At 34.5% G+C, this 27,978-nt stretch overlaps 5 protein-coding genes across 5 annotated transcripts; 1 reads left to right on the top strand and 4 right to left on the bottom strand.

Moving 5' to 3' along the window:
* Position 1: 1 nt before the first annotated feature.
* On the bottom strand, positions 2–3,489 carry LOC116123258 (cardiolipin synthase (CMP-forming), mitochondrial). The gene is made up of 8 exons (XM_031409053.1): positions 2,996–3,489; positions 2,429–2,495; positions 2,261–2,335; positions 2,106–2,157; positions 1,380–1,465; positions 1,192–1,266; positions 629–723; positions 2–537 (listed from the first exon to the last, which is right to left on the bottom strand). The coding sequence occupies exons 1-8, from the start codon at positions 3,409–3,411 to the stop codon at positions 444–446; spliced, it is 960 nt and encodes a 319-aa protein (XP_031264913.1). The 5' UTR covers positions 3,412–3,489; the 3' UTR covers positions 2–443.
* Positions 3,490–8,834: 5,345 nt separating this feature from the next.
* Positions 8,835–10,499, top strand: LOC116123308 (probable serine/threonine-protein kinase PBL23). Its single transcript, XM_031409103.1, has 5 exons — positions 8,835–8,970; positions 9,044–9,225; positions 9,306–9,495; positions 9,580–9,971; positions 10,133–10,499. Exons 1-5 carry the CDS (start codon positions 8,868–8,870, stop codon positions 10,379–10,381), a joined length of 1,116 nt encoding a protein of 371 aa, XP_031264963.1. The 5' UTR covers positions 8,835–8,867; the 3' UTR covers positions 10,382–10,499.
* A 736-nt stretch (positions 10,500–11,235) lies between these two features.
* LOC116123275 lies at positions 11,236–11,559 on the bottom strand. The gene has a single exon (XM_031409068.1). It carries the CDS (start codon positions 11,557–11,559, stop codon positions 11,236–11,238), a length of 324 nt encoding a protein of 107 aa, XP_031264928.1.
* Positions 11,560–13,276: 1,717 nt separating this feature from the next.
* Positions 13,277–15,980, bottom strand: LOC116123274 (phospholipase A I-like). The gene is made up of 7 exons (XM_031409067.1): positions 15,927–15,980; positions 15,680–15,818; positions 15,240–15,446; positions 14,664–15,138; positions 14,347–14,563; positions 14,163–14,252; positions 13,277–13,770 (listed from the first exon to the last, which is right to left on the bottom strand). The coding sequence occupies exons 1-7, from the start codon at positions 15,978–15,980 to the stop codon at positions 13,324–13,326; spliced, it is 1,629 nt and encodes a 542-aa protein (XP_031264927.1). The 3' UTR covers positions 13,277–13,323.
* A 1,729-nt stretch (positions 15,981–17,709) lies between these two features.
* Positions 17,710–26,355, bottom strand: LOC116123309 (phospholipase A I-like). The gene is given in 22 exon segments (XM_031409104.1): positions 17,710–18,191; positions 18,584–18,673; positions 18,768–18,984; positions 19,085–19,559; positions 19,661–19,867; positions 20,101–20,239; positions 21,558–21,694; positions 21,836–22,028; positions 22,215–22,376; positions 22,796–22,917; positions 23,006–23,266; positions 23,375–23,537; positions 23,620–23,865; positions 23,956–24,165; positions 24,265–24,418; positions 24,536–24,614; positions 24,783–24,930; positions 25,660–25,750; positions 25,752–25,796; positions 25,798–25,858; positions 25,890–26,068; positions 26,070–26,355. Coding segments are annotated over 22 exon segments (3,888 nt in total). The 5' UTR covers positions 26,132–26,355; the 3' UTR covers positions 17,710–17,744.
* Between the last annotated feature and the right edge of the window lie 1,623 nt (positions 26,356–27,978).

The raw sequence follows: 27,978 nt of genomic DNA, 5'->3' as shown, positions 1-27,978 counted from the left end.
ATACAGGTAAAATGGAATTTTTTTTCATACATTAACAAAATTGTTTATGTAACCAATTCATGGTTGGTTAATCTCTATTCAATTTCCGTTTCCAGTAAATGCTATACAATTGGGTAACTCTTCGTAACAGTCCTTCCACAGCTTGAACAGATTAATATCTGCCCACTTTTGTTAATTCGTCCAATTGAATAGTTGTATCATTTGGGCAAGATAACATGAAATGGCAATGTTCTTGTTTCAGGTCACAGCTTGTCTGTAACATAATGGTCAAGGGTCTACGGATTGAGGAAATCCAAAACGAACTTCCCTTTGACCTCTTTGCATTTGCATGACAGCCATACAAATGTCTTTTTTGCATCAGCAACTCAGAAAAACTGGTACAATCATCAATCTCCAAGGCGACCAACCAGTCTTTCTTTAAGGTTTATGCCGTAAGATTCAAACTACAACTTTCTTGTGATGAGAGCTGATCTCTTTCTCATGTACTGTCCACCGTATGCTATAGTAGAGGCCACAGTAGTTGAAGCAACCAACAAGCTACACCACGTTCCAGGAAAAAAAAACCAGTCTTAAATTTTTCAAAAAGATAAACTGGGGCATTTCAAACTGGCGATGATTTTTGAATTACCTCAAAAATGTGATGTATGATTGAGTTTCTGGGGTTCCAAACTCAGGTTGCAGAAGGGCTGCAGCAATCAAAACCAACTGGAATACCGTATTAACCTGCCATTATTTGTTGTTAGAAGCATACAGGTTTCAACTTTCAACTAAATTAAGGCATGAAAACTTTCATATTTCTTCATCATATGAGAACAGGATTTACCAATTGCCTGTACGAGAGTCAGCTTAGCTCTATTCTCATCAAAATATATAACATTTCAAATCCCAATTTTTGCTTCTATTATTACATCAATAGGACTCAATTTCTAATATACATACATGAAATTATTAGGAATTTCATTTTAGAGAACTTTCAGAAGAAATAACCATCTCCTCTCAGCTTTCAGTCATTGGTAAAATATTTCTACATCCTCTTGTCATCTATGCATACATTGGTGAAGGATAAAAACTAACAAACAGGACTTTACTAACTTGAGTTGTCACCTAGACCAAATTATCAGACTCTACTATTACTATTTATAACAATCCTATATCTAAACAAGATTCAGAGAATATTGACATGAAGCTTACCTTGCTCAGAAAGAGAGGCTCAACCTTCTGGGGAGAGGTTCCATCAAGATTGATGAAATCCGACCAGCTTTTCCACTACAAGAACAAATTCGAAATAACTAGGACCTTTGGCTAAATAACACCAAAGTTTGTAATGTTTAAAACATAAAAAAGTGTCTTTAACCAAGTTTGAAGTTTAAAAATGTCACCTTCCATCCCAAACTACTAGCTCTTAGATAAACTGCCCCACCAACAAGGGCAACATCTCTCAATACAACGATTCCAACAAGTCCAGCTTTGCAACAGCAAAATTAAGCAGAATCAGTAACCCACAACAAACAAACAGTATATAGAACTATGTGCTGGTAAATTAAGTGTTTAATCAAGCCAAACTCTTCAACAACATTAGGGTAGGGGTTAATATATCATTCATTGACAAAAAAGTTAAAGAATAAGTTGTTCCAGACATTTATGATGCATCTTATATTACATGGCTTTAGGACCAGTATAGTTATATAATATGAAAAATTTAAGATACCAAGGCTAACATGGAGTTAAAAGCAGCTCTGGGCTACATTTTTTAAATAAGAACATCAATGCTAGAAACAAAAATTGCTGCTTAGAGAGATTGTAAACACAAAGCAGAAATGCAACTCTGGCTGAACATAGGCATTTACTTCTCTATGCCATACCATAAATAATTTACGAATGGTGCAAAAGAGAGGGGGACATATTTAAAATAAGGAGCTTCATATTTCAATTATTCATGTAGTTAATATACAGTCCATTTAGGAGAAAGACATTCTACTGCACATTCTAATTCCATTATTTTCCTTTCTAAGTTTTCTCCTATAACTGGTCTCCTATACACCAGCAAGTTTTTCAAATTAAAAGTTTCTCTTGCTAAAAATAGGGAAAAAGCTGAGACAACTTACGGTGCAGCAGATCCATATGTACCATTGCCAGAGCAACACACCCAATAAGGACCTGAATGCAAGACAAGAGATTAAATGTCGAGGAACACTTGTCTCCTCAAGAGGTTCACCTAACAACAAGTGAACTGAAACACTAAGCTTGGAAGAAAAAGTACCTTGTCAGCAAGGGGATCAAGGTAAGAACCAACAACTGAATTAATCTTCATTCTCCTAGCCATATATCCATCAAGCTACATGATGAAAGCCAAAAGAGAATCAAAATACCATTTCTAAAGAACCGTAATTTGCTTACTTAGATGATAAAACCTTTGTAGTGACATTACCCAGTCAGTCGCTCCAGAAATGGCCAAACACACAAATGCAGAAGAATACATTTCATTTGTGATCATCCTGGAAACAAAGTCGTTAGTCACCCTTCCATTCTAATGGTCTGAACCCAGCATTCATTTCAAAGAAAGAAAACAATTAAAAAAAAAAGTGGCAGTTCTAACAAACATCGACATGTCAAACACTAAGAATAGTAGCAAATGGTTTGAACATCTGCAAAAATAAAGATGACTACGCGGTTGCCACCCAAAACGGAAACTAAATGTTTACACCACTTTAAGGTCCACCATCTGAAAAACAATACAACAACCAGAATGCAACCATGCCAAACCCAAAACATGCTAAACATTGTGAATAGATTTAAAATATATAATATAGCAATTTGTTCACTGTCCACATAAACTTCGTAAGCTAAAAATTTTAACGGCATTATTGTATCCTATTATTAGTGTTTCTTATTATTCTCATTTCTCATCACATTTCTTTTTCTTCTGTTGTTCATCACAACTTTATGAACGTTCAATAAACAAGAAAATCACATTAAAGAAACCAAAATGTTATACCATCCAATGAAAGGTCCCGAAACCAAACGACTCATTGAGACCAAATTGGGCAAATTCACGAAGCTCTTCAATAATCCATGTCCGCCAACCTCATCCTCAGTTCGATTCAACACGTCCGACCCGAATTCCAACTGGGAGGGAAGTTTCGTACCGCCATGAATCAAGTCCAAATTCAAGGCCTGAACTTTCCTGAGAAACACGCCGTTTAGTGGAGTAGCGGATTGGGATAGCTTCCAGGGAGGAAATGAGAGGAAGAGAGGTCCCTGAAAGGGAGCGATCCAAGGGGATCGGTGAGAGAGAGGAGTGTATAAAGGAGGGTTTAAAAAGAGAGCGGTGGCTGTTGAGGTGGTGGTGAAGAAGGGGCGACTTTTAGAGTTTTTGGTGATTAGGGTTTTGAGGGATCTGAAGATCGCCATTGATCAAACATCAAAGTCTGCTTCACATTTCACAATTCATTTTGGAGGGGTTTAGGGAATACGTCGATGAGCTGCATACGTGTTTTCTGTCTAAGAGTTACACGTGGGAACTTCTCAAAACCTTTTAGAAAAGAGAGAAAATCATTTTTCCCCCCAAGGTTTTAGAAAGTTATATTCGAGCAACTATGTTAATTTTGATCTCTATGCCCCCCACAGTTTCTAAAAGGCATCAAATAAGGACCACAACCGTAACTCCGCTAAAGCTGCCGTTAATTATTTACGGGCCAATACCATTACACTCCTTGTAACTCGAAAAATTGACATATTGCGTCCCATAACTACAAAAACTACCAATAACAATTACTGTCATTAGATTTGCTATTAAAAGCCAAATTACCTAAGTTAATTAAATCGTCTTTTCACCTACAAATTTTTTTAATTAAAGAAAGTAGGAAAAAAACTAAGGTATTAATAAAAAATAAAGTGTAAAAGGAATTAAAAAAACCAAAATAAAAAATAAGAAGGTATCGTAGCTAGTGAGAAATCACAATTGGATCGCTAGCTACGATCTGGGATCACAATAGGATCATCGGCTAATATTAAGATCACTATCGAATCACCGGTTGTAATCTTAGATTGCACCAGCAAATCGTAGATCGTCGGTCTACATACAAAGATCGCGACCAATGATCTAAGACCGTCGGTTGTGACTTAGATCGCCTGACGACTTTTTTTTTTAAGTTCTTTCTTTTTCTATATACTTTGATTATTTTATTAATTTTTTTAATAGATAAATAGTTTTTTGAAAGGTTTTTTTTTTTTTTTAATTTCTTGCATTATTTTAATTTATTTTTGCAATTTTCATTTAATTTAAATATATTAGTTAATATGTATTCTTTGTAAAAAATTTATTTTATTCATGGGTTTTTTCATAAATTCCGTTAGGACTACTCCAAACAAAATTTCATTATTTTTTATATTTAAATAGTTTTTGAATAGATAGATTTTTAAAAGGATTTTTTTAATTTTACATTATTTTTTGATGGATACACACACCACACACATATATATTCTTTATAAAATTAGTTATTATGTTAAAGGGTTTTTTCTTATTTTTTTTGATAAATGATTGAAACAAATTAACCGTTTAGTTTAAGAAAATACCTCAACTGAGTCAACTTGGACTCAACTGGGACAGATAGAGTTATAACACCCAGGGGGTATTGAAGAGTTTTCAAAAATCTTAGGCTGAGGGGGATCCTTAGTTGTGAATTTTAGAACTATAAGGCGCAATTTTATTAAAAAAGCCATAGTTTCCTGGGCCGAATTGATTCTCTCTCCTTTAGAAGAACAAAAGTTTATATTATTTTAAAACATTATTTGAATAACCCAAAGTCTAGGATATCGTAAACTCCAAAACTTGAGAGCTTAAAAACAAAACCAACATTCTAAACCCTAGACAATTTTCGCAAATTAGCCGCCAGATTACAATTTTCGCAAATTACCTGCTATAATCAAAGTTTTTACAATTATGCCCTTGAAACTAAAGCTCTGAGCTCCCACCAGCTTCAAAAACTATGAGATACACCCCTTTCGTGAGGCCACAACCATACGATTTGTGGCTACGATCTGTATCTGTAGTTGTTGCCACAGATTGTAGTTGTGATCAATGTTCTGAAACCCGGACTGGACCGACCGTCCGATACGGTTTTGTACAAACTCTGTTCACTAAGATTGAAACCCGATTTTTTTATTTGAACTGTTTCTTACCGCTTTTGGACTAGCTGAATAGTGTCAGACCATCGGTCCAATTGGACTAGATGAAAATCCGGTCCAACAAATGTAAGTGTTTTAAAGGCAAAATCCATAGCTTTTTTGCTTCAGCCTTCGTTTCTTCAATCTTCATTTGATTTCACTCTTTTCGCTTCCAATCTAACTCGTTATCTTCTCTTCCACCTTCATTCTCTTCGTTCGATTTGAGCTTAGAAAGTGAAAGAAAGAAAGATGAAGGAGAAGATCTGAAGAGCAGAAGAAGAAAGAGAAGAGGAGGCGAGAAAGAGAAGAGTATATGGAAGAGTAAATAAGAAAGAGAATAGGACAAAAGAAAGAAGAGAAAGAGAAAGAAAAAAAAAAAGATGAAGGAGAAGATCTGAAGAAGTAGAAGAAGAAAGAGATGAGAAGTGAGAAAAGAGAAGAGAATATGGAAGAAGTAAAGAGAAAGAGAAGAGGACGGGGAACGAGAGAAAAAAAAAGATGAAGGGAAGATCGAAGATGCGGAAGAGTAGGTGTGAGAAAGAGAAGAGAATATGAAAGAAGTGAAAGAAAAAGAAGAAGACGGGGAAGAAAGAAATAAAAAAAAAAAGATGAAGGAGAAGAAGATATATATATATATATATCTTCTTGATTATTTTGGTAAACAACCTGGTCAAGTTGATTGGTTTCTACGCTTAGTTCTCATATTGAGTCGCCAAATGTTAAGGTGCAATCTCTGCACTACTATATAGGGAGCATGGATAGCGGGCAGAAACAGAACTGGTGGGTAGAACCAGAGCGGAACCAACATTGTGCGGGAGGTTCTGGTTCTAATTTTTTGGAATCGATACTATGCGGTTGGTTCCGATTCTTACATGTGCTAGAACCAAAACCAGAACAGTGGATGGGAATCGATGGTGGGTACCTGAGATGGAACCTGCTTGAATCAATGGGACTACTTGGAATGGAACCTGTTTGGAACTGAGGGCGGTACTCGGGATGGAACCTGCTTGGACCGAGGGTGGATACCTGAGATGGAACCTGTTGGAACCTGGACTGAAAAGATATTATAAAGAATGGGGGGTCTCATAATTTTACATTTAGGGATTAAGACACGTGTGGGTGACTGTGTGCTGTGGAGACCCATACTTGGTTGGTGTAGTTATATTAAAAATAAATATTATTATTTTTTTAAAATGTTTTTTTAAATATATAATATATATTAAGTTTGATAATTAATGTATAATGAAATTAGATCCAATTAAAATGTTTAAATGTTATTAAAAGATTTTTTTTTTTTTGAATAAAATAGTATATTTGTTGAATAATATTTAGTTATTTACTTCATTATAAGTTCTAACTTTTTGTATACCTATAGTATATTAGTAATTAATTAATTAATTGTATATGATAATTGATAAACATTATTACATTTTATTACTTAATTAAATGATTAGAAATTTAATTAATTATAACATTATTTATATATGTTTATGACAAGTGACAACTCATGACTCATGAGTCTGGTTATTAAGAAAGGTAATGTTTAATTAAAGATTTATAAGCAATAATGTTAAATTTACAACAAATCTTATAAGATTTGTGTAAAACTGATGTGCACAAATGAATGGAAAAGTCAATACAAAAAGTCAATTTCATTATATTCACTATTCATTTATTTTGTACCAGTGAGTTATACAAAACTTTATAAGATTTGTTTGTACATTTAACATTACTTATTCATAAAACATATTAATATATTTTTATTCTTTTATCACAAATTCATAATTAATGTTAATTTAACTTATAGCCAATTCAAAAACTTCATTTCCACTCTAGTAATTATAATATTATAAATTATTTTATCTATCATAAGATCATAAGTAATTAAATATAAATTGAAGTTCAATGAGTATCAAAGATAAATAATAGTCGTTAATTTATTAAAATACAAATACAGAACCATCTACTAATTGTGTACGACACTTTTTCTCGAAATAATTTAATTATTAGTAATTATATTTTATTTCTCTATTACAAAAAGATATTATATGTTAAAGTTTTGAGGGCATGTATTAAAACTTAAGATAATTAAAATAGATTAGATTAATTAAGTGTATAATTAGAATTAGATTAATTAAAAGTGTTTTATATTATTAAAAGAATTATTTTTGATAAAATAGTATATTTGATTGAATATATTTAGTTTTTTACTTCAATTAACAAGTTCTAAGTATATTATAATAACTTAGAAATTAATTATTATATATAATAAATTAATAACATTAGTACATATATTATTAATTAAATGATTAGAAATTTGATTAATTATAACTTATATTATAGTATGACAACTCATGTTCATGAGTCATGGTATATTAAAAAATCATAAAACAAACTTAGAGTTAGAGTCATACTAATTATTAATTAAAGATTTATAAATCATATTAATATTAATTTTAATTGTATTCATTTATCACAAATTCCCAATTAATGGTAATTTACTTATGGGCAAATTCAAAAACTCATTTTCACTATAGTAATTTAATCTTTGTATTTTTTGATAATAAAGTTCACTAAATTTTAATTCCCTTAAATTAATTCCATAACTATACTTTGATATAATCGTTTGTGTTTTAGTTTTAATTGAGAAATTTTGTATGAATTGTGACGAATTGATTGAATTCAAGTGTCGCTAAGAGATTAGAGGATTTGTGAGTCACATTAGACACAAATGAATGGGTAACGAAAAATTAAAAATTATTAAATGCAGATTTTCTTAATTTGTCAAGGGTGTATTTGTACAATTTTAAGGTGTGTTTGTAATTTTTTTAAACTAATAGCGAGTAATTGATTTTTTACAAGAACTTGCATTTCAAGTTTTAGTTTCAAGAATCAAAAAAGGGAACCGATCGATTCCGATTGCGGTTCCTTTTCCCAAGAGTTGATTGGTTTCGGTTTCAGTTCTGATTCTCTAAAAAATCATAGGATACTTAGAACCGCTGATCCTTACTACTACATGCTAACAAATTGTAACACACAAAACTTGAAAATAATTCCGAAATTTGTGGTGTCATCGCTTTATTAAACTTGCCGTCACCTTATTTTTTGTGCGTTAGTGTTGAGCCCGCAGCTTCCTAATAACAGGAAGCCTGTTAAAACATTGTATAACCTGCAAACTAATCTTATGGAGGAAATATTTCTCTTATTTTAAAAGATAAAATCACCTCCACTAAATGTACATCCTCCTATAAGTTGTTATATTCAGAGAAAAACTGGATAAAATCCTATTGGAGTTGGATTTGGTCACTCTTATCTTTTTAAATTCTATTTTTAGATAACATCATTTAAAACATTAAAAAACTAATTATTTTATTATTTTAAAGCTTGTTTTTAAAAAAACTATTCATGGAATGAAATAGTGCAGTTAGTTAAGAACAACTTAGCATAGTCTTTTGAAAACCAAACACAACTAATTTTAGAAAAACATACTCCGAATCAAATGCCTATCAACATTAAAATCAATCAAAACTAACACACTTACTGTCCAAACAAGCCGAACAATTTGTTCTTCTTTTTGTAACAGTTTCAGTTTTTTTTTTCCCATACTTTGATTCTTAATCTCTATAATGTTTCATGTTTGTACTTCAGTTTCAACAAGATTCTTCTGGTTATGAAAATAAGATTTATTTTGTTTAAAAAAGATGAACTTCTTTCAATGTTGTAGGGGAGATCAAAGTCCTTGTAGCAATGACAAAGATACAAGCACTTTTGCCTCCTTTGTCAATGCCCTCTCTCTCAAAACTGGTATTTTTTTTATATTTATATTCACAATATCTTCAACCCCATCTGGTTTTTCAATTCAATTATCAATGTGCAGATAGCGGCAAGCAGAGGAATATAAATGCAGCTATTCGAAAATTTGGGAAGTCGAAAAAGACACCTCATGTCTTCAGATATCATGAACTTGCTGCTGCAACTGACGACTTCCATCCTGATTATCTAGTGGGGGAAGGAGGATTCGGAAGCGTATACAAAGGATACATTGAGAGCCTTGATCAGGTCTCTCTCTCTCTCTCTCTCTCGAGAATCGATGTTCAGAAATGATTTTGTAGCCTAATGTTTTGTTTGATGTTATGCAGGTTGTGGCTGTAAAGCAACTAGATAGGAATGGAACTCAAGGAAGCCGGGAATTCTTTGCAGAAGTTGTGATGTTAAGTCTGGTTCATCACCCAAATCTTGTCAATCTGATTGGGTATTGTGTTGATGATGATCAAAGAATTCTTGTTTATGAATTCATGTCAAACGGATCTTTGGAAAATCACTTTCTTGGTATGCAAAAATTATTATCTTTTGGTAATAAATTTTATTAGACATTTAAGGCTTAAAAGACTGAAATGTGATTGTGCTGTTCAGATTTACCTCCTGATAAAGACCCTCTGGATTGGCCTACCAGGTTGAAGATAGCTGGAGGAGCTGCGAAAGGATTGGAATACTTACATGATATTGCTGATCCCCCAGTGATTTATCGTGATTTCAAAGCATCAAATATATTAGTAGATGAGGAATTCAATCCAAAACTCTCGGATTTTGGACTTGCTAAATTAGGTCCAACGGAAGGCAAGGACCATGTGTCTACAAGGGTGATGGGGACCTACGGTTACTGTGCTCCAGAATATGCATTGACAGGCAAGCTGTCTACAAAATCTGATGTTTACAGTTTTGGTGTTGTGCTCCTGGAGCTTATCACGGGTAGGTGTGCCATTGATTCAACAAGAGAAGCTGAAGAGCAGAACCTAATTGAGTGGGTAAGTTCGTTAGAAACAATTTATAAGACTTTCCATCCAGGACTACTTTACCTGGTATCAGTTGGACGTTCACATTACTCTTTTCTATTAGAAAAGCATGTGATTTTTGCAATCTGATAAGTTTTTTACATGTAAATTGAATTTTCATTTCTGTCTTGCAGGCAAAGCCATTGTTAAGGGACAAGCAGAGGTTTACATCATTGGCAGATCCATTACTTGAAGGAAATTGCCCTCCAAAAGGTCTTTATCAAGCTCTTGCAATTGCAGGAATGTGTCTCCAAGAAGATGATCACACTCGACCTTCTATGAGTGATGTTGTAACTGCTCTTGAGTATCTTGCAAATCCAATGATGGATGAGAAAAGTGCTGAAGATGATCAGATCACTGACAATGGCAACGAAAACCTCTAGCGTCAAGGGGTGAACGTAGGTTTGGCAAGTTACTAAAATCAGACTTAGAACTTAAAAATTGTTGTATGTAGATGAAAGCCAGCCCCTCCTCCAGATCCCCACAAGTAAATTACTTAGTTTTAAGTGCAAGTCTATCTGTAAATTACAGATCATTCATTTCGCTTTCAGTAAAAGCATTTTCATTAGTTTAGTGGTTCTGTGTAGACAATTTAAATGAAGTAGTATACAATTTTCTGGCTAATCTTCACAACCATTTTTTTTGTTCCAACTCAGAAAACGACGGAATTTCCCTTCTAATAACGAAAAACCTTTTACAGATCAAATATGTACGCATTCGTATTACAAACTTGTTCAGTAACTGATGATTTATAAGGTTCAATCCAGCTCCTCCTTGTCCGGACATATGTTGCAGAGCTGAATGAAAACATTATATGCATAACAATCTGCACACAAAAGCTGTAGAGGGTGGTTAAGGTTTTATCAGAAGCTGGAATTTTTAAGGAGTATTCTGGGAACTTGATTTCATGAAATATTTACCACAGACAACTCGGAAAGTTTATATGAATCGATGCTACCTCACTGAAACCACAGTGAAGATCATCACTGGTTGACTTGTGCGGTAGTAGAAGAATAAGCAACAACAACTTGAGCAGATAACTTAAACAACAAAAATCATGAGCATTTACTAGAGATCATGCTGATGCTCATCTCTAAGAAGACAATCTGGTAATAATAATGGTAGGATTGCAATCAAAATCCTGCAGTAACTATAAAGTTTGCGGCCTGAATAACAAACAGGCTCAGATTTAAAAAGCTATAAAAGCATGATTTACTTGAGTCTACAACAAGACCAACTAAATATGAACATCACTCTTGAGGATCATGTAATTGAAGCCAGGTTTAGTATTCAGCCGATTACTATCCGCAACTTCTACAGCAGAGCAAATGCTCGGTAGGAACCCACTGCTGCTACTCCTTCGCTTCTTTCTTTTCCAGCTCATTATCATGAACCAGAAACCGTGCCTTGAATGGCCAGGGTCAAGAATTTGTTCCTGAGTTTTCCTAAAACTTGTAGCACACCGCTCTAACTCAAGTTTACTGAAGTACTCGATTTCCCTTCTGACAAGGGATCCTACAGTGCCCCTTGTGCCTATAGCAACTGGTGCAGTAGCAGCCATTTTCTCAGAAAACTTTGTGTTTCTGGTGCAGACTTTATATTGCATTTTATAAAACTATAATGTATAAGTGATCTGATATAGGAGGCTTCTGGATGAAGAAAGTGGATGCCCCAGCTCATTATCTAGGTGGGCCAATTTCTCTTTGCCCTTTCTCTATAAAGCTACAATTCGATTGCTTTATTAAAAGTGGACAGCATGAATTTTTGCATGATTGAAGGCTAAACATATTGTCATCATATTATTCTTCTTCTGCTTTTAATTGTCATCAAATTATTCTTGCATTTGCAATCAAAGCATGCATGTTATCTGGGTAATTTATTTTTTTAACCCTCTAATTAGGGTTAAATTTGAACAATTTTATTATGATTACGGGGTATGGCCGAGGCCAGTTGGTCAGATGTTTTGAATTCTTTGTTCTAAAATTACAACATGTTGATGATGGCTTACTACTAATTTGTGTTAGGTTAAACTTTCTATATTACTTGGAAAAGAAACAGTGGGGGTTGTTTTCATTATCTTACTTTACAAATCAGTAAATTAATGCTTTTGTAAATTATTAAGTTGTGTCCTGGATGTTGGTTTCTCTCCTTTCCATTTGTCTAACTTTATTCTTTGTTTTTTAAAGTGAAATGATGCAATAGTTTGAATGGAAACTGCTTTAAGTGCATTCTGGGGGTTCACTTGATTAAGGTAGTGACAGAAATCATTTTTAAAGTTGAGGGGATTAGGATAGGATAACATTTGAAGATTTTATAAATCTAACAAGTGCTTATGATGGAACCATCCAAAAACTCTAGTTAATTGTGGCCCGGGGAAAGTTAAAAGTAGTCAAGCTTCATCATCCAGAATGCAAATCCCTCAAGAACAAAGATATAAAAACTATAAACTATATAACGCCATTTTCTGTTTTCAGACGGATTCAAATTCCTGGTTACATAAACTAAACCCATAACAATCCTACTATTGATTTGAATTGTTACCATACGATCGAATTGAATATATTCTAATACAACCATACTCTTGCAGAGGGAAACCGCAGTTAAAACCCAAATCCCTCTAAAAGCAAAAGGCATCCATTCAAAACTGCCTAGGGATGACCACATTTATACAGGATACAACCTGAAGACAAAATGAACCAAACTCTAATTTTCTTATTTTTCTGGCTGTTTTAACTTCAAACTTTCACAGTATGTAATCTAAATGAGCCTATTGACTTTTTCTGCCCATATTCCCCACATTTTCTTCTTTGTCAATACTCCCCATTTTGAAATTCCAATTAATGATTTAACTCTATACTTCAATGTCTTAAAGCTTTCTGCCATTAATTTCAAGGTCCTTCACTTCTAGCAGCTTGCCAACAATATATTATGTATCTATCAAACATCTATCAATATCCGCAAAAGAATTCAGAAAAGAAAATGGTGTAAGGGAATATTTATCAACAGGCTCTCACTGAAAATTAAGATCATCTATCAATACTTAGAAATGCTTCACATTAGGGCTTCAAACATAATATATTTGCACCAAAAGGTCATTAAAAGTTACACATATCTGGGAAATTAAATCTACATATATTATAATCGGAAAATGTGAGCTAATATACTCATATTCATGTTATCAATAACAAACAACAAATTTTTCTGTAAGCCTCAAAATTGTATGTCTCCTCTTATTTTTTGTATTATTCACACTCATCTGTATTCTTATTTCCTTTCTATTTTTCTAGATCTTTTTTTTTTTTGGTGTATGAAATTATTCATCGATCTACTGTATACCAGGAAGATGGCAAGTATAACTCTGCTTCCGATGTGAGGCAAGAGCATTTTGTAGAGCAACATCTACTCTCACACCCTCTCGAAACAGTGAATCATAAAAGTGACAGATGAACTTGGACAAATCCTCTTCATCATCATCCCAAAGACCCATCAACCGGTCTCCAGTCTTCTCAGGTTCACTATCTTCCCAGTCACTTATTGGACTAATAGGTTCAGCATCTTCATCCTCTGCCTCTTCCTCTCCAATCTCAAACCTTCCATTTTCCAGTGCACTGAAGTCTCCTGATTCAAGAGCTGATGTCATCGAGGTTTCCTGTGGTTCAGCTGAAGGACATATGATGGCTTTAGCACCAGAGTCTAGAAAGGCCTTAATTAAAGTCGGGGTAGGCCCATAAGTCCCTGTGCAAATTATGATCCTGTCCCTCCAAGCTCCAATCTAGAGAATTGCACAACACATATCAGCTACATTATTGGGGAGGAGGAAACGAGAATCAACATTAGCAGTGCTCATCACAAAAACGATTGAAAACTTCAAACAACTAGGGAACTGTTCTTTAAAGCATCAGTCATGGAAAGAAAACTGAGAACAGTTCATGATAGCTTTTCTCAATAGTGACTGTACGCTTCAAACAATATGAAAATATCCCAACCCCACAAGGGAAATTAGATTAACCAAGTTAACAATGATGCAGATAGATCAACACCACACAGGAGAACAAAAGAAGTTGAATAGTGATGAGATGTTAAACTTACAACCGTTTCTCATTTAAAAGCTTAAAGCTCAATAGACGTTAAAAGGGAAAGGAATATTTCACTAAAAATACATACCATCCAACGAACATCATCTGGTGTTAAGTGCATCGAAGGGACAGTCCTGCGGAACATATATGCAGCAATTTCTTGGTCATCTTCCATAACCTTCCCGAACATCACAACAGAACTATCAGTGATAACTTCTGATAGATGGCATAAGTAATAATCTGAAAGAGATAAAAAAGTAAAGGACGCATACTTGGGTTTGGCGTCCTATATAACGGTGGACTACATTGCCAACTTGGAAGTATGGTCTGCACCGAACCAAATCAGCAATAGTTGATATATTGGCAAGAAATGATGCAGCCTTTCTGCGGTTACTCTGCATCACTGATAACAAGCTTAGTTTAACGCTCTGCAAAAACTTGTCAGCATGTTCCCCAGGTTCGGCAACCACAAAAACATCATTCTGCCAACTAAATAAATAAGCATACAGTAAGTTAGGACTAGGAGTGTAACTACACCGACGTAAAAAAATAATAATTAATAAATAAACCAACAGAGGGTCATGTTGACCTTAATATTAAGCCAACTGAGTCATTTTGAAGGGCCAAATGTATAATGCCAACTTGTGGTAAATTTTGTAACTTCTCATGTAATGATCTGACATGTAAGGAGAGCTGCCTTTGGGCCTTGGGAGATAGAGGCGGTGATGAAAATGTCTTTCCGGATTGTAGTCCATCCAGGCTTAAAGGTGGAACCATATCTATCCGGCCAATCCTCTGTGGGCCAACATCAGGACTATATAAAAGTGGGCTCGACGGAAAAGTTCCAGTGATCAAAGGTGAGGTAAATGGTGTTGGAAATGTTGTTCCTGGCATTGTTTTCCACATTCCAGATGCCCCATGCATAAGAGATAACTTTATTCCATTACGTGCACAAAATGACTCAAGGGCTCTGGCATGGTGTCCAACTCTTCCTGAATCCGGACTATGCATAGCTTCAACAAGTAGTATGTTACGCCTCCAACCTAAAGATGGGCTCTTCTCATCTAGAAAAGAATGAAACCAAAAAGCAATTAGTGTTAAGCTAAACATTATCATAAACAAAAAGACAGTACAGAACGAGTAAAGAAAATATAAACAGTTCTACCTGCATTTGACACCTTTGCCCTGGGGAAATGCTGAGCTTTCAAATTCTCCGACCACTTCTCATCGTGTTGGAAGGGAATAAGCAGTCTCTCACAGACATCCTTGAAGGATTGTGAATTGTTTTGGACATAATCATCAACTGCAGTTTCCAACTTCAGCCAGACTGCTGGATCAGTCTCGTCCAGCTCCATATCACAGCGTTCATCAACTGCAGGGGCAAACCATATGGAATACTGACTGAGAACTATAACTATTTCACAAACTTAAAATGTCTATGAACAATGTCATTGAATAATAAAAGAAGACCATAAATGAAATAACAATAAATCCAAATGATTTAGGATTTATCTGAAGGTCAAATACAGGAGGTCTTCACATGGGACACTCATGTAAACTACTTTAATTTAAAAAAAAATAAAAAAATAAAAACAAATATAATACCTGGATTAAACCGAAAATACTGTATCTCAGGAAGCATCGGCAGCACTGTGCTTAACGCTTCCTCCACCCTATCCACAGAGCAGGCACTCTCAATCAATACCTGCCCAGTATCTAGATAACGCCAACCACCTCTCCGCACCTACAAAATATTTACAAACCAATAAAATATATGTCCCTGAGTTTTCCTAAAACTTGTAGCACACCGCTCTAACTCAAGTTTACTGAAGTACTCGATTTCCCTTCTGACAAGGGATCCTACAGTGCCCCTTGTGCCTATAGCAACTGGTGCAGTAGCAGCCATTTTCTCAGAAAACTTTGTGTTTCTGGTGCAGACTTTATATTGCATTTTATAAAACTATAATGTATAAGTGATCTGATGTAGGAGGCTTCTGGATGAAGAAAGTGGATGCCCCAGCTCATTATCTAGGTGGGCCAATTTCTCTTTGCCCTTTCTTTATAAAGCTACAATTCGATTGCTTTATTAAAAGTGGACAGCATGAATTCTTGCATGATTGAAGGCTAAACATATTGTCATCATATTATTCTTCTACTGCTTTCAATTGTCATCAAATTATTCTTGCATTTGCAATCAAAGCATGCATGTTATCTGGGTAATTTATTTTTTTAACCCTGTAATTAGGGTTAAATTTGAACAATTTTATTATGATTACGGGGTACGGCCGAGGCCAGTTGGTCAGATGTTTTGAATTCTTTGTTCTAAAATTACAACATGTTGATGATGGCTTACTACTAATTTATGTTAGGTTAAACTTTCTATATTACTTGGAAAAGAAACAGTGGGGGTTGTTTTCATTATCTTACTTTACAAATCACTAAATTAATGCTTTTGTAAACTATTACGTTGTGTCCTGGATGTTGGTTTCTCTCCTTTCCATTTGTCTAACTTTATTCTTTGTTTTTTAAAGTGAAATGATGCAATAGTTTGAATGGAAACTGCTTTAAGTGCATTCTGGGGGTTCACTTGATTAAGGTAGTGACAGAAATCATTTTTAAAGTTGAGGGGATTAGGATAGGATAACATTTGAAGATTTTATAAATCTAACAAGTGCTTATGATGGAACCATCCAAAAACTCTAGTTAATTGTGGCCCGGGGAAAGTTAAAAGTAGTCAAGCTTCATCATCCAGAATGCAAATCCCTCAAGAACAAAGATATAAAAACTATAAACTATATAACGCCATTTTCTGTTTTCAGACGAATTCAAATTCCTGGTTACATAAACTAAACCCATAACAATCCTACTATGGATTTGAATTGTTACCATACGATCGAATTGAATATATTCTAATACAACCATTCTCTTGCAGAGGGAAACAGCAGTTAAAACCCAAATCCCTCTAAAAGCAAAAGGCATCCATTCAAAACTGCCTAGGGATGACCACATTTATACAGGATACAACCTGAAGACAAAATGAACCAAACTCTAATTTTCTTATTTTTCTGGCTGTTTTAACTTCAAACTTTCACAGTATGTAATCTAAATGAGCCTATTGACTTTTTCTGCCCATATTCCCCACATTTTCTTCTTTGTCAATACTCCCCATTTTGAAATTCCAATTAATGATTTAACTCTATACTTCAATGTCTTAAAGCTTTCTGCCATTAATTTCAAGGTCTTTCACTTCTAGCAGCTTGCTAACAATATATTATGTATCTATCAAACATCTATCAATATCCGCAAAAGAATTCAGAAAAGAAAATGGTGTAAGGGAATATTTATCAACAGGCTCTCACTGAAAATTAAGATCATCTATCAATACTTAGAAATGCTTGACATTAGGGCTTCAAACATAATATATTTGCACCAAAAAGTCATTAAAAGTTACACATATCTGGGAAATTAAATCTACATATATTATAATCGGAAAATGTGAGCTAATATACTCATATTCATGTTATCAATAACAAACAACAAATTTTTCTGTAAGCCTCAAAATTGTATGTCTCCTCTTATTTTTTGTATTATTCACACTCATCTGTATTCTTATTTCCTTTCTATTTTTCTAGATCTTTTTTTTTTTTGGTGTATGAAATTATTCATCAATCTACTGTATACCAGGAAGATGGCAAGTATACCTCTGCTTCCGATGCGAGGCAAGAGCATTTTGTAGAGCAACATCTACTCTCATGCCCTCTCGAAACAGTGAGTCATAAAAGTGACAGATGAACTTGGACAAATCCTCTTCATCATCATCCCAAAGACCCATCAACCGGTCTCCAGTCTTCTCAGGTTCACTATCTTCCCAGTCACTTACTGGACTAATAGGTTCAGGATCTTCATCCTCTGCCTCTTCCTCTCCAATCTCAAACCTTCCATTTTCCAGTGCACTGAAGTCTCCTGATTCAAGAGCTGATGTCATCGAGGTTTCCTGTGGTTCAGCTGAAGGACATATGATGGCTTTGGCACCAGAGTCTAGAAAGGCCTTAATTAAAGTCGGGGTAGGCCCATAAGTCCCTGTGCAAATTATGATCCTGTCCCTCCAAGCTCCAATCTAGAGAATTGCACAACACATATCAGCTACATTATTGGGGAGGAGGAAACAAGAATCAACATTAGCAGTACTCATCACAACAACGATTGAAAACTTCAAACAACTAGGGAACTGTTCTTTAAAGCATCAGTCATGGAAAGAAAACTGAGAACAGTTCATGATAGCTTTTCTCAATAGTGACTGTACGCTTCAAACAATATGAAAATATCCCAACCCCACAAGGGAAATTAGATTAACCAAGTTAACAATGATGCAGATAGATCAACACCACACAGGAGAACAAAAGAAGTTGAATAGTGATGAGATGTTAAACTTACAACCGTTTCTCATTTAAAAGCTTAAAGCTCAATAGACGTTAAAAGGGAAAGGAATATTTCACTAAAAATACATACCATCCAACGAACATCATCTGGTGTTAAGTGCATCGAAGGGACAGTCCTGCGGAACATATATGCAGCAATTTCTTGGTCATCTTCCATAACCTTCCCGAACATCACAACAGAACTATCAGTGATAACTTCTGATAGATGGCATAAGTAATAATCTGAAAGAGATAAAAAAGTAAAGGACGCATACTTGGGTTTGGCGTCCTATATAACGGTGGACTACATTGCCAACTTGGAAGTATGGTCTGCACCGAACCAAATCAGCAATAGTTGATATATTGGCAAGAAATGATGCAGCCTTTCTGCGGTTACTCTGCATCACTGATAACAAGCTTAGTTTAACGCTCTGCAAAAACTTGTCAGCATGTTCCCCAGGTTCGGCAACCACAAAAACATCATTCTGCCAACTAAATAAATAAGCATACAGTAAGTTAGGACTAGGAGTGTAACTACACCGACGTAAAAAAATAATAATTAATAAATAAACCAACAGAGGGTCATGTTGACCTTAATATTAAGCCAACTGAGTCATTTTGAAGGGCCAAATGTATAATGCCAACTTGTGGTAAATTTTGTAACTTCTCATGTAATGATCTGACATGTAAGGAGAGCTGCCTTTGGGCCTTGGGAGATAGAGGCGGTGATGAAAATGTCTTTCCGGATTGTAGTCCATCCAGGCTTAAAGGTGGAACCATATCTATCCGGCCAATCCTCTGTGGGCCAACATCAGGACTATATAAAAGTGGGCTCGACGGAAAAGTTCCAGTGATCAAAGGTGAGGTAAATGGTGTTGGAAATGTTGTTCCTGGCATTGTTTTCCACATTCCAGATGCCCCATGCATAAGAGATAACTTTATTCCATTACGTGCACAAAATGACTCAAGGGCTCTGGCATGGTGTCCAACTCTTCCTGAATCCGGACTATGCATAGCTTCAACAAGTAGTATGTTACGCCTCCAACCTAAAGATGGGCTCTTCTCATCTAGAAAAGAATGAAACCAAAAAGCAATTAGTGTTAAGCTAAACATTATCATAAACAAAAAGACAGTACAGAACGAGTAAAGAAAATATAAACAGTTCTACCTGCATTTGACACCTTTGCCCTGGGGAAATGCTGAGCTTTCAAATTCTCCGACCACTTCTCATCGTGTTGGAAGGGAATAAGCAGTCTCTCACAGACATCCTTGAAGGATTGTGAATTGTTTTGGACATAATCATCAACTGCAGTTTCCAACTTCAGCCAGACTGCTGGATCAGTCTCGTCCAGCTCCATATCACAGCGTTCATCAACTGCAGGGGCAAACCATATGGAATACTGACTGAGAACTATAACTATTTCACAAACTTAAAATGTCTATGAACAATGTCATTGAATAATAAAAGAAGACCATAAATGAAATAACAATAAATCCAAATGATTTAGGATTTATCTGAAGGTCAAATACAGGAGGTCTTCACATGGGACACTCATGTAAACTACTTTAATTTAAAAAAAAATAAAAAAATAAAAACAAATATAATACCTGGATTAAACCGAAAATACTGTATCTCAGGAAGCATCGGCAGCACTGTGCTTAACGCTTCCTCCACCCTATCCACAGAGCAGGCACTCTCAATCAATACCTGCCCAGTATCTAGATAACGCCAACCACCTCTCCGCACCTACAAAATATTTACAAACCAATAAAATATAAATACAACTCCTATAAAGATTAAAAAAAAAAAAAAAATCCTAAATTATAAAATAGACTGAGTCTAAATATTTGTTTTCAACGATAACTAAGGAAATTAGAACCTCTAGGTTCCATAATGCAAATAGAAACATGGCATACTGACAGAAGAAGAAATTGCACATGACTAGTATTCAAGTGCATCAGAAGCTATTTCTAAGTAATTATTGTTGTCAAAAGATTCTCCAAAAGGGAAACCAACCACTGCAAATGCAGACTATATGAAGAAAAAACTTCAAAAGAGTTCAAAATTTAACTTTGTATAATCATCTGAATTTAATTCTTCATTATCATATAGACGTGCCTCAGAGGTGTGCAGAGGACCTCCCATAAGAAGTGTGATATGGTTGGAGTTCCAAGCTTGATGCTTCAGTCAAAGTTACAACAAGGTGTATTTGTAAATTTAACCAAAATACCATGACCACAGGGGAAAAGTTCAAAACTCAGGCTGTTTGTTTTGTCATTTGAACACTTAATAAAAGTGGATCTTTATTATTAAGACGTTTGTGGCTAATTAGTTGGTGACTTAAGACTTAGAATTAGACATACTTTAAGAAATGGAAAAAGCTAAAATTTTGGCTTTAAATTGAATAAAAAAAGTCTTATTACTTTGTCTTAAATAACTTCTCCACAAATATCCCTACTTTTATTTTTAAATTTCAATCATACCCTTTTAAACTCTAATGTTTATTAACCAAGTTTATTCACGTTATTATTTCACTTTCATTGTAATTGATTTTTTCTTGTTCACGTTATTATTTTATTACCTTTCATAACGTTATATTTATAATAATTTACTAAGTATTGTTATTTCTTATGTATATTTATTATTCTAATAATTTGAGAACTTTATATATTTCTTGTAAATTTTTTTTACATGATTTCTTAAGCTAAAAAGAATTTAAAACATTAATTATTTGCAAAATTTAAATATTTTTTATATTTTTTCAAATTCATGATTTGTAATACAAACTATAAATATATATCATATTTAACATTCATAAGGACATTTATGTAAAAATACTAGATTTCAGATGTTATAATTCATAAAAACAAACACTTAATACTTATAATCAGATATTTAAAAATTACAAACAAACATATCACTCAGTCTTATTCCTTCAAAGTCCTTCAGTGACCAGAGCTATTCAGTTATTAGACAAAGTAACAAATACCAACTATGACTTAAAGCCAGAATCTTATGATTAACTCTCAAAAAATAAAACAAATAAATGCAAGTAACTGTTTACCTTTGTCGGAACAGAGCCACACCCAATGGAAACTAAGCAATCTATTCTTGTGTCAGGCCATAGAAGTTGTGCTTCTCTTATGGCAAAAACAGTAGGATTGTTTGCTACTATTGCACCATCTTGCCAGCGATACACGTCTGCAAAAGTTGTTTTAGAATATAAATAAAATTAGAGCAATATCGTGGTAAAAATTCAAAATATTCTAGTTAAAGAGAAACAAGTAGGCATAACAATGGCTAAGCACTAAACTAAGATATTGGAGAACAAGAAGGGAATACCATCTGAAAAATCATCAAGATAATATGGTGCAGCAGAAGATGCTCTTATAGCTTGCCATATGTGATGCTTACAACTTCCAATAAAAGCGCTGCGTTTATAGCCAACTTGAGCACCGGTTGTTGGTGAAGCTAGCATAGTGATTCCAGAACTTTCTGAAATTGAAAAAGGCACTTCTGGTGTTCCAGCAGGGTACTGCATGTTGAGATTACAAAACCAGATTTGAAAATAAAAAAAAAAAATCCACCCAACTATTCTAAATATTTATGATGTTTAACACAAGCACTCTGCTTCTTTGCAATGGAACAAAGAATACAAGACAAATTTTGACAGTAAAGTAACTGTCCATATTAAACAAGAGAAGAAGTATTGCTATCAAACCTGATAATTGCGGAATACGAAAGGCTGGGCTGGCATCACACTCACCAAAGTTGATACAACAAATACTTTGGGAACGTTCTTCACAGCTGACTCTATCAACAAATCTCCATCCTCATCGGTACACATTTCCTTCAACAACCTCTCAAACTGATCTGCACTGTGCTGCAAGATGATATATGAGCGTCTAATTTCAAGGAATCTGATGTCTTATAGAGTAAATGGTATAAGTATTTGAACTGTAACTTCGTGTTATCAGCTAATGCTCCACTTTATCAAGAAAATTACAACAGATGGGAGACATCTATGAAGGTTCATAGACTGGAATAAGTGTAAGATCAACAATCACATTATCATACTTGTTCAGCGGATGCATAATATTTATAGCAGTAGCAACTTCACAGATCAAACATGAAAACAAAAGACATTCTTGATTTTTCTAATGGATATATTATTCTAAATTATTAAGCTTATGCATGCCTCTATCCACATGTGAGTGCACGGTAAAAATTTCAAAGAAAACTGGACAGCATCTGTAGTTGTATTGAAAAAGGAAAAGCAAAAATAAAAACAATAATCCATACTTTAGATCCATGTACAACAACTCTAAAACTCTGTGATGAACTTTTATAAAGTTGATCCAACTTTTCTCTCCAAGTTGCAGCTTCATTGTCCTTTGGAAAAGGTTCAGCGAAGACGAGTTTTCCTTAAGAACCACAATTACAGTAGGAGATAAGTGAATCAAGCCTCAAATAAAGAAATCTGAATACTAATTCTTGGTACACCATACCCACCAAGATTTTTGTATATTTCTTCACACTGGTCCAAGGTCATTAGCTTAATACCAAGAGCAACAGCCAACATGCCACCTGTTGATGTGCCACATATAAGGTCGAACAACTCATGTATCCGCTTTCCTGTTCCTTTCTCAATTTCTTTAAGCATCTGCACTGTTGCCAGACCTTTCATGCCACCTCCATCCATTGAAAGTATGCGCAATCCTTGTTTTGGAACTTGTCTCCCTCTTATGGCACGCCGCAAATTTTCATTTTCTCCTACAAAGGCACAAGAAGAATGGACTCAATTAGGTTAAATAACATCAATATAAAAAATTAAAAATAATAATAATAATAACACAAGAGAAAAAGATCCATAAAACATACCAAGAATTGCCAGAGCTCTTGCTGCAGCTCTGTTTACATGGGGTTCAGGCACAATGGTCAAACGCAATAAAAGATCCCGCAAACTTTCAGAAGTAACAAGAATATGCCGATTCTCCAAACAGAAGGCCAAATTTCCGACTGCTAACAAAGCTAACCTTTGTACCTAATGAATGGTAAACCTTTCAGCATTAGACGCTCCACACAAGAAAAGCAATCAATACAGTACAAGGAGGTGAAGAACTTGCCTCTGGGTTTTTGTGGGCACATAAAGATTTTAATGACTTCAAAACATCCTTGGTCAACATCTTCTGAGCTGCAGTATCAGATGCAAAAGCCAACTCGACCACAACATGCAGAACAGAAATAACTTCTTCTGGAGAAAAAGATTTGAGGACTGCTTCAATAGGTTTCATAATGTCACATTTCATCAACTGCATTGCGACAGAAATATCTCCGGCAAGAGATGATAGAGCAGAGCAGGCTTGTTCTACCTGCCAAAAGTCATTCTTAAGGAAGTGCCAAGCAGAAGAACAAACAAAAAGTTAAGGTTTTATCCATTATAGTAAGGATGAAAAACGTACAACATGACGGTTGTCACTACTTATCATACTGATAAGCTGCCGGACTGCATTTTCATCTTTGCCAACAACAACACGGTTTCCTTGGTCTTGCATTATCTTCCCCAGTGCAGATGCTAGCAAAGGATGATGACAAGAAGAGAAACGAAATATAAGAGCGAAGAAAGCACTAAGCTTGTGTCTAGATGCACCAAAATAAGAACTGTTCTCCATCTGCAATCAAATTAAAAATGTAAAATCCAAATTAATAATTATTGCTTCGTATAAAAGCATAATGCCAAATATTGCTAAAATATCTTCATGAACCACTACCTCGATTTGAACATTCACTGATCTTAGGTTTTCATCAGCCACAATTCTAATATTTGCAAGAGACAAGTGGCGAAGTTTATGTAGTGGCAAAATTTCAGGAAGGAATTCAAGAGGATTACCAAACAGCCTAAGAATTTGTAATTCTGCCATAGCCCTGCCATTCAACTGGAGAGCAACATTAGAAACAGAAAATTATAGACTTAAAAGCTTAATTGAACAGGAAGCAAACAAGGTATACACTTAACAAAAATGTAAATTGCTAATAAATGACCTGAAATCTAGAAGAGGCCGAACAAGCTTGTTGTGTTCTAATGACAACTCCACCAGTCTCACACACTCTCGCAGTTCCACTGCTCATGATTTCGAAACAGCGTCAATTAAGCAAAAAGTTGCAAAAAATATAAAGACACAACACATCCAGATCAGGAGATGAGTGTTGTCTGCGCTCTTGGAACTTATATAGTTAAACTAGTCATATGAAGACACAACTTAGATATATAAAACAATTCCATGATTACCAGGAACAGAAACAAGCATGTTGTTGTCAACAGTGAGAACTTTCAAACTCTTCAGCTCACCAAGCTCAGGTGGCAAAACCGATAGCTTATTGTTATCAAGGTACAGTTTCTCAAGAAGTGGCAAACGGGTCAATTCAACTGGTAATACCTGCCAATAAGCAAGCAACCAGTTTATTAAAATACTAACCATGCACCTACAGTCGAAGTAGGAAGAAAAGCCAAACACCCATTCTGAACAGCATCCACTTGATTTAGTCAGTAAAACTTAGTTTTACCATTCATCAATTTTACATATAACATAGTAATTTGGATGACTGATTAAGAACACTCAACGAAACTAGAAAACATGATTGGAATTTATAAAAGATATCAACAACATAAACGACACAGTGACCACAAGATTCAATTTGATATGTAAGAATTAAAAAAAAATCAATAGGTTCACATAGCAATTTTTCTATAATCTTCACATTAGTCTTGAAATCATCAAATACACAGAAGGATAAAAGAAAGGTTGAAATCCACTATTTGCCATGAACATTATATTTTCAAAAAAATGAGGGTTGTTAATAAAAAATAAAAAAAAATAAAACGAAGTACATTGTGAATATTTATGCAGCAAATATATCAGCTTCTCTGATAGTGAATGAATCAACACCTAACAATTAAACTAGGTTAATTGCGTAAAGATCGTACTTTCTTAATTCGCAAATGGTTAAAAAAAAAAAAAAGTAAATTTATTCCATTTTAATTTGACAGATCTTCTCAACTCCCAAAGGCCCCTAAAAATTAAAAACAACATAGCACATAAGCGTGAATCCAAATTCAGATGAAGACATAATTTTTTTTTTTCTTTTATAAGAGAGAAGAAACTGACCGACAAAACAACACCACAGATGCTAACAAGAGTGGCAGTCTTCCAATGGTCACCGCAGGCAGGGCCCACCCGATCAGCGGACCCACATGGCCAGGTCAGATCTCAAAAGCCGAGTCAAAACTCCGATACCGTCGCTCGTTGGCCTGACCCGGCCCCCTTGTCAAGATCACAGCTCTTAACGGCTCCCTCCTTTCACCACCTTCATTTCCACGCAACATTTGCCACGTCACCATCCTTCACCATTTCTGGCGCCAGTTGAACCACCAGAGTCTTGAGGTAGGGCAGTGCCACCATCACTTGCGACTGTAGCTTCAACGCCACCTGCTCCTCCTCCTCGCCACCTGTCCACTCGAGCTCGATATGAAAACCTAATTCCGGATCTCTCGCCGAATCATCTCCAGATCTTCGCTACCATAGTTTGTGTGAGTTTAAAGATCTCCAGCGGCCGCTTCCATCCCAAACCCCACGACATTGTGATCGGAAAGGTCAAATTATATCAAAATAGTGATCTGATGAGATGGTTGCAGTGCTAAATTCGGACGATCATGATGACGATGATTATGAATGATGATGGTGTAATAACTGCTTCATTATATTGTTAATGTATGTAAAAAAATTAATAAATTGAAAGAATTAAGCGAATCGAAAATGAGATTGGTTAGGGTTAGGGTTCCTTAAGTGTGATGAGATTTTAATGGCGGGAGGAAAACAAACTCAAGGCATTGTGTAATCTCCTGAGTCTCAATGCTTTGTTGTCAGCATTGTTTCCCAAATTGCAAATCGATGTCGTTTTGGATGACGAGAAGAATCTGCTTGGATTTTGTTTCTATTCGGTTTACTGTAATATAACTGTAATTTGATATTGTCAATGTAATGTACAGTACAATCACTATAATATGATTCACTAATATTATACATGCAAAGAAAACTTACTAAAAATTCTACACAAAATTATCGACAGAAAATAAATTAAAAAATAAATATAAAAAGTAAATATATTCATTCATTTTTTACTATATCATTTTATATATAAATTATTATAAAATTTATTTATATATGTAGTATTATTCTTAACTTATCATCCCTCCAATTTTATTGTATTTGGTTAAAGTTAAAAGTTTACATATCTTGCCAAATAACAAAAATAGATATTTTTATATAATAATCATTTTATAATTATTTCATTATGTATTAAAATAAGAATGTAAATCTCTTTTTAGAAAATGATCTGGTGTGTTTGTTTCACTATTTCAAATCTTATCCTATCCAGTCCTATTCAAAATATATTTTGTTTCAATATTCCTAAAATCTAATCATATTCTATTTAACTCAAAATACTTAGATTTTTTAACCTCATAAGTTTGTTAATTTAACTAAATACCCCCAATAATAAAAGTTTATAAATTAACAAAAACACCCTCATCCACCCACATATTCCCAATAACAGGCCACTACCGCTGGAAGGTGGTCGAAATCTATCGAAATGGCGCACGACCAACTAGATGTGGCAGATCGTGATCTGATCAGGCATTTTTTGGCCAGATCCACCATGGATCTGATCGGAAAAGGTCAGATCTACGATCAAATATTTGACAGTTGACGACCAGATCGTTAATCATAGATTTGATCGAAAAAGACCAGATTGATGTACTACCGATCGTACACCATTCTGATAACTTCCAACCACTGTCCGATGGTGGTGGCCAATTGTCGACATTTAATGGGTAGGTGGAGATATTTATGTTAATTTTGAAATTTTTATTGTAATGAATATTTACCTAAATTAACAAATGTAAGAAATTAAAAAATAATTTAAGTATTTTCAGAAAATATTTTCTAAAAATTTACTAAACACATTTTTAAATTCAACTCTTATTTTTGTAATAACAATCAAACTCAACTTTTTTTTAAAATTATATTTTTAATACACCTGAAATTGATTAATGTAATCTCATTAACAATGGTCAATGATGACACCACTGAACATCTTCGTAAATATTGAGAGAAAATAAATGNAAGGCATTGTGTAATCTCCTGAGTCTCAATGCTTTGTTGTCGGGATTGTTTCCCAAATTGCAAATCGATGTCGTTTTGGATGACGAGAAGAATCTGCTCGGATTTTGTTTCTATTCGGTTTATTGTAATATAGTTGTAATTTGATATTGTAAATGTAATGTACAATATGATTCACTAATATTATACGCACAAACAAAACTTACAAAAAAATTCTATACAAAATGATTGACAGAAAATAAATGAAAAAATAATACAAAAAGGAAAACTCTTATATATACTATTTTATTCATTTTTTACTACATT

The sequence above is a fragment of the Pistacia vera genome, unplaced genomic scaffold (genome assembly GCF_008641045.1).
Source record: "Pistacia vera cultivar Batoury unplaced genomic scaffold, PisVer_v2 Contig141, whole genome shotgun sequence".
NCBI classification, from domain to species: Eukaryota; Viridiplantae; Streptophyta; class Magnoliopsida; order Sapindales; family Anacardiaceae; genus Pistacia; species Pistacia vera.
Note: the sequence above shows the minus strand (reverse complement) of the source record. Positions and strands in the feature narration are given on the sequence as shown.

What these genes read in the sequence shown, in the direction of transcription:
- LOC116123258 (XM_031409053.1), bottom strand. Translation starts at nt 3,411, where the DNA reads ATGGCGATCTTCAGATCCCTCAAAACCCTAATCACCAAAAACTCTAAA. An exon ending in TCGGGACCTTTCATTGGATG is followed by an intron (nt 2,496 to 2,995) that starts GTATAACATTTT and finishes CTTTGTTTCCAG; the next exon opens with GATGATCACAAATGAAATGT. An exon ending in ACATATGGATCTGCTGCACC is followed by an intron (nt 1,466 to 2,105) that starts GTAAGTTGTCTC and finishes GCTGTTGCAAAG; the next exon opens with CTGGACTTGTTGGAATCGTT.
- LOC116123308 (XM_031409103.1), top strand. Translation starts at nt 8,868, where the DNA reads ATGAACTTCTTTCAATGTTGTAGGGGAGATCAAAGTCCTTGTAGCAAT. An exon ending in ACATTGAGAGCCTTGATCAG is followed by an intron (nt 9,226 to 9,305) that starts GTCTCTCTCTCT and finishes GATGTTATGCAG; the next exon opens with GTTGTGGCTGTAAAGCAACT. An exon ending in TTTGGAAAATCACTTTCTTG is followed by an intron (nt 9,496 to 9,579) that starts GTATGCAAAAAT and finishes TGTGCTGTTCAG; the next exon opens with ATTTACCTCCTGATAAAGAC.
- LOC116123274 (XM_031409067.1), bottom strand. Translation starts at nt 15,980, where the DNA reads ATGGCTGCTACTGCACCAGTTGCTATAGGCACAAGGGGCACTGTAGGA. An exon ending in GGCAAAGGTGTCAAATGCAG is followed by an intron (nt 15,139 to 15,239) that starts GTAGAACTGTTT and finishes ATTCTTTTCTAG; the next exon opens with ATGAGAAGAGCCCATCTTTA. An exon ending in ATATAGGACGCCAAACCCAA is followed by an intron (nt 14,253 to 14,346) that starts GTATGCGTCCTT and finishes ATGTTCGGGAAG; the next exon opens with GTTATGGAAGATGACCAAGA.
- LOC116123275 (XM_031409068.1), bottom strand. Translation starts at nt 11,559, where the DNA reads ATGGCTGCTACTGCACCAGTTGCTATAGGCACAAGGGGCACTGTAGGA.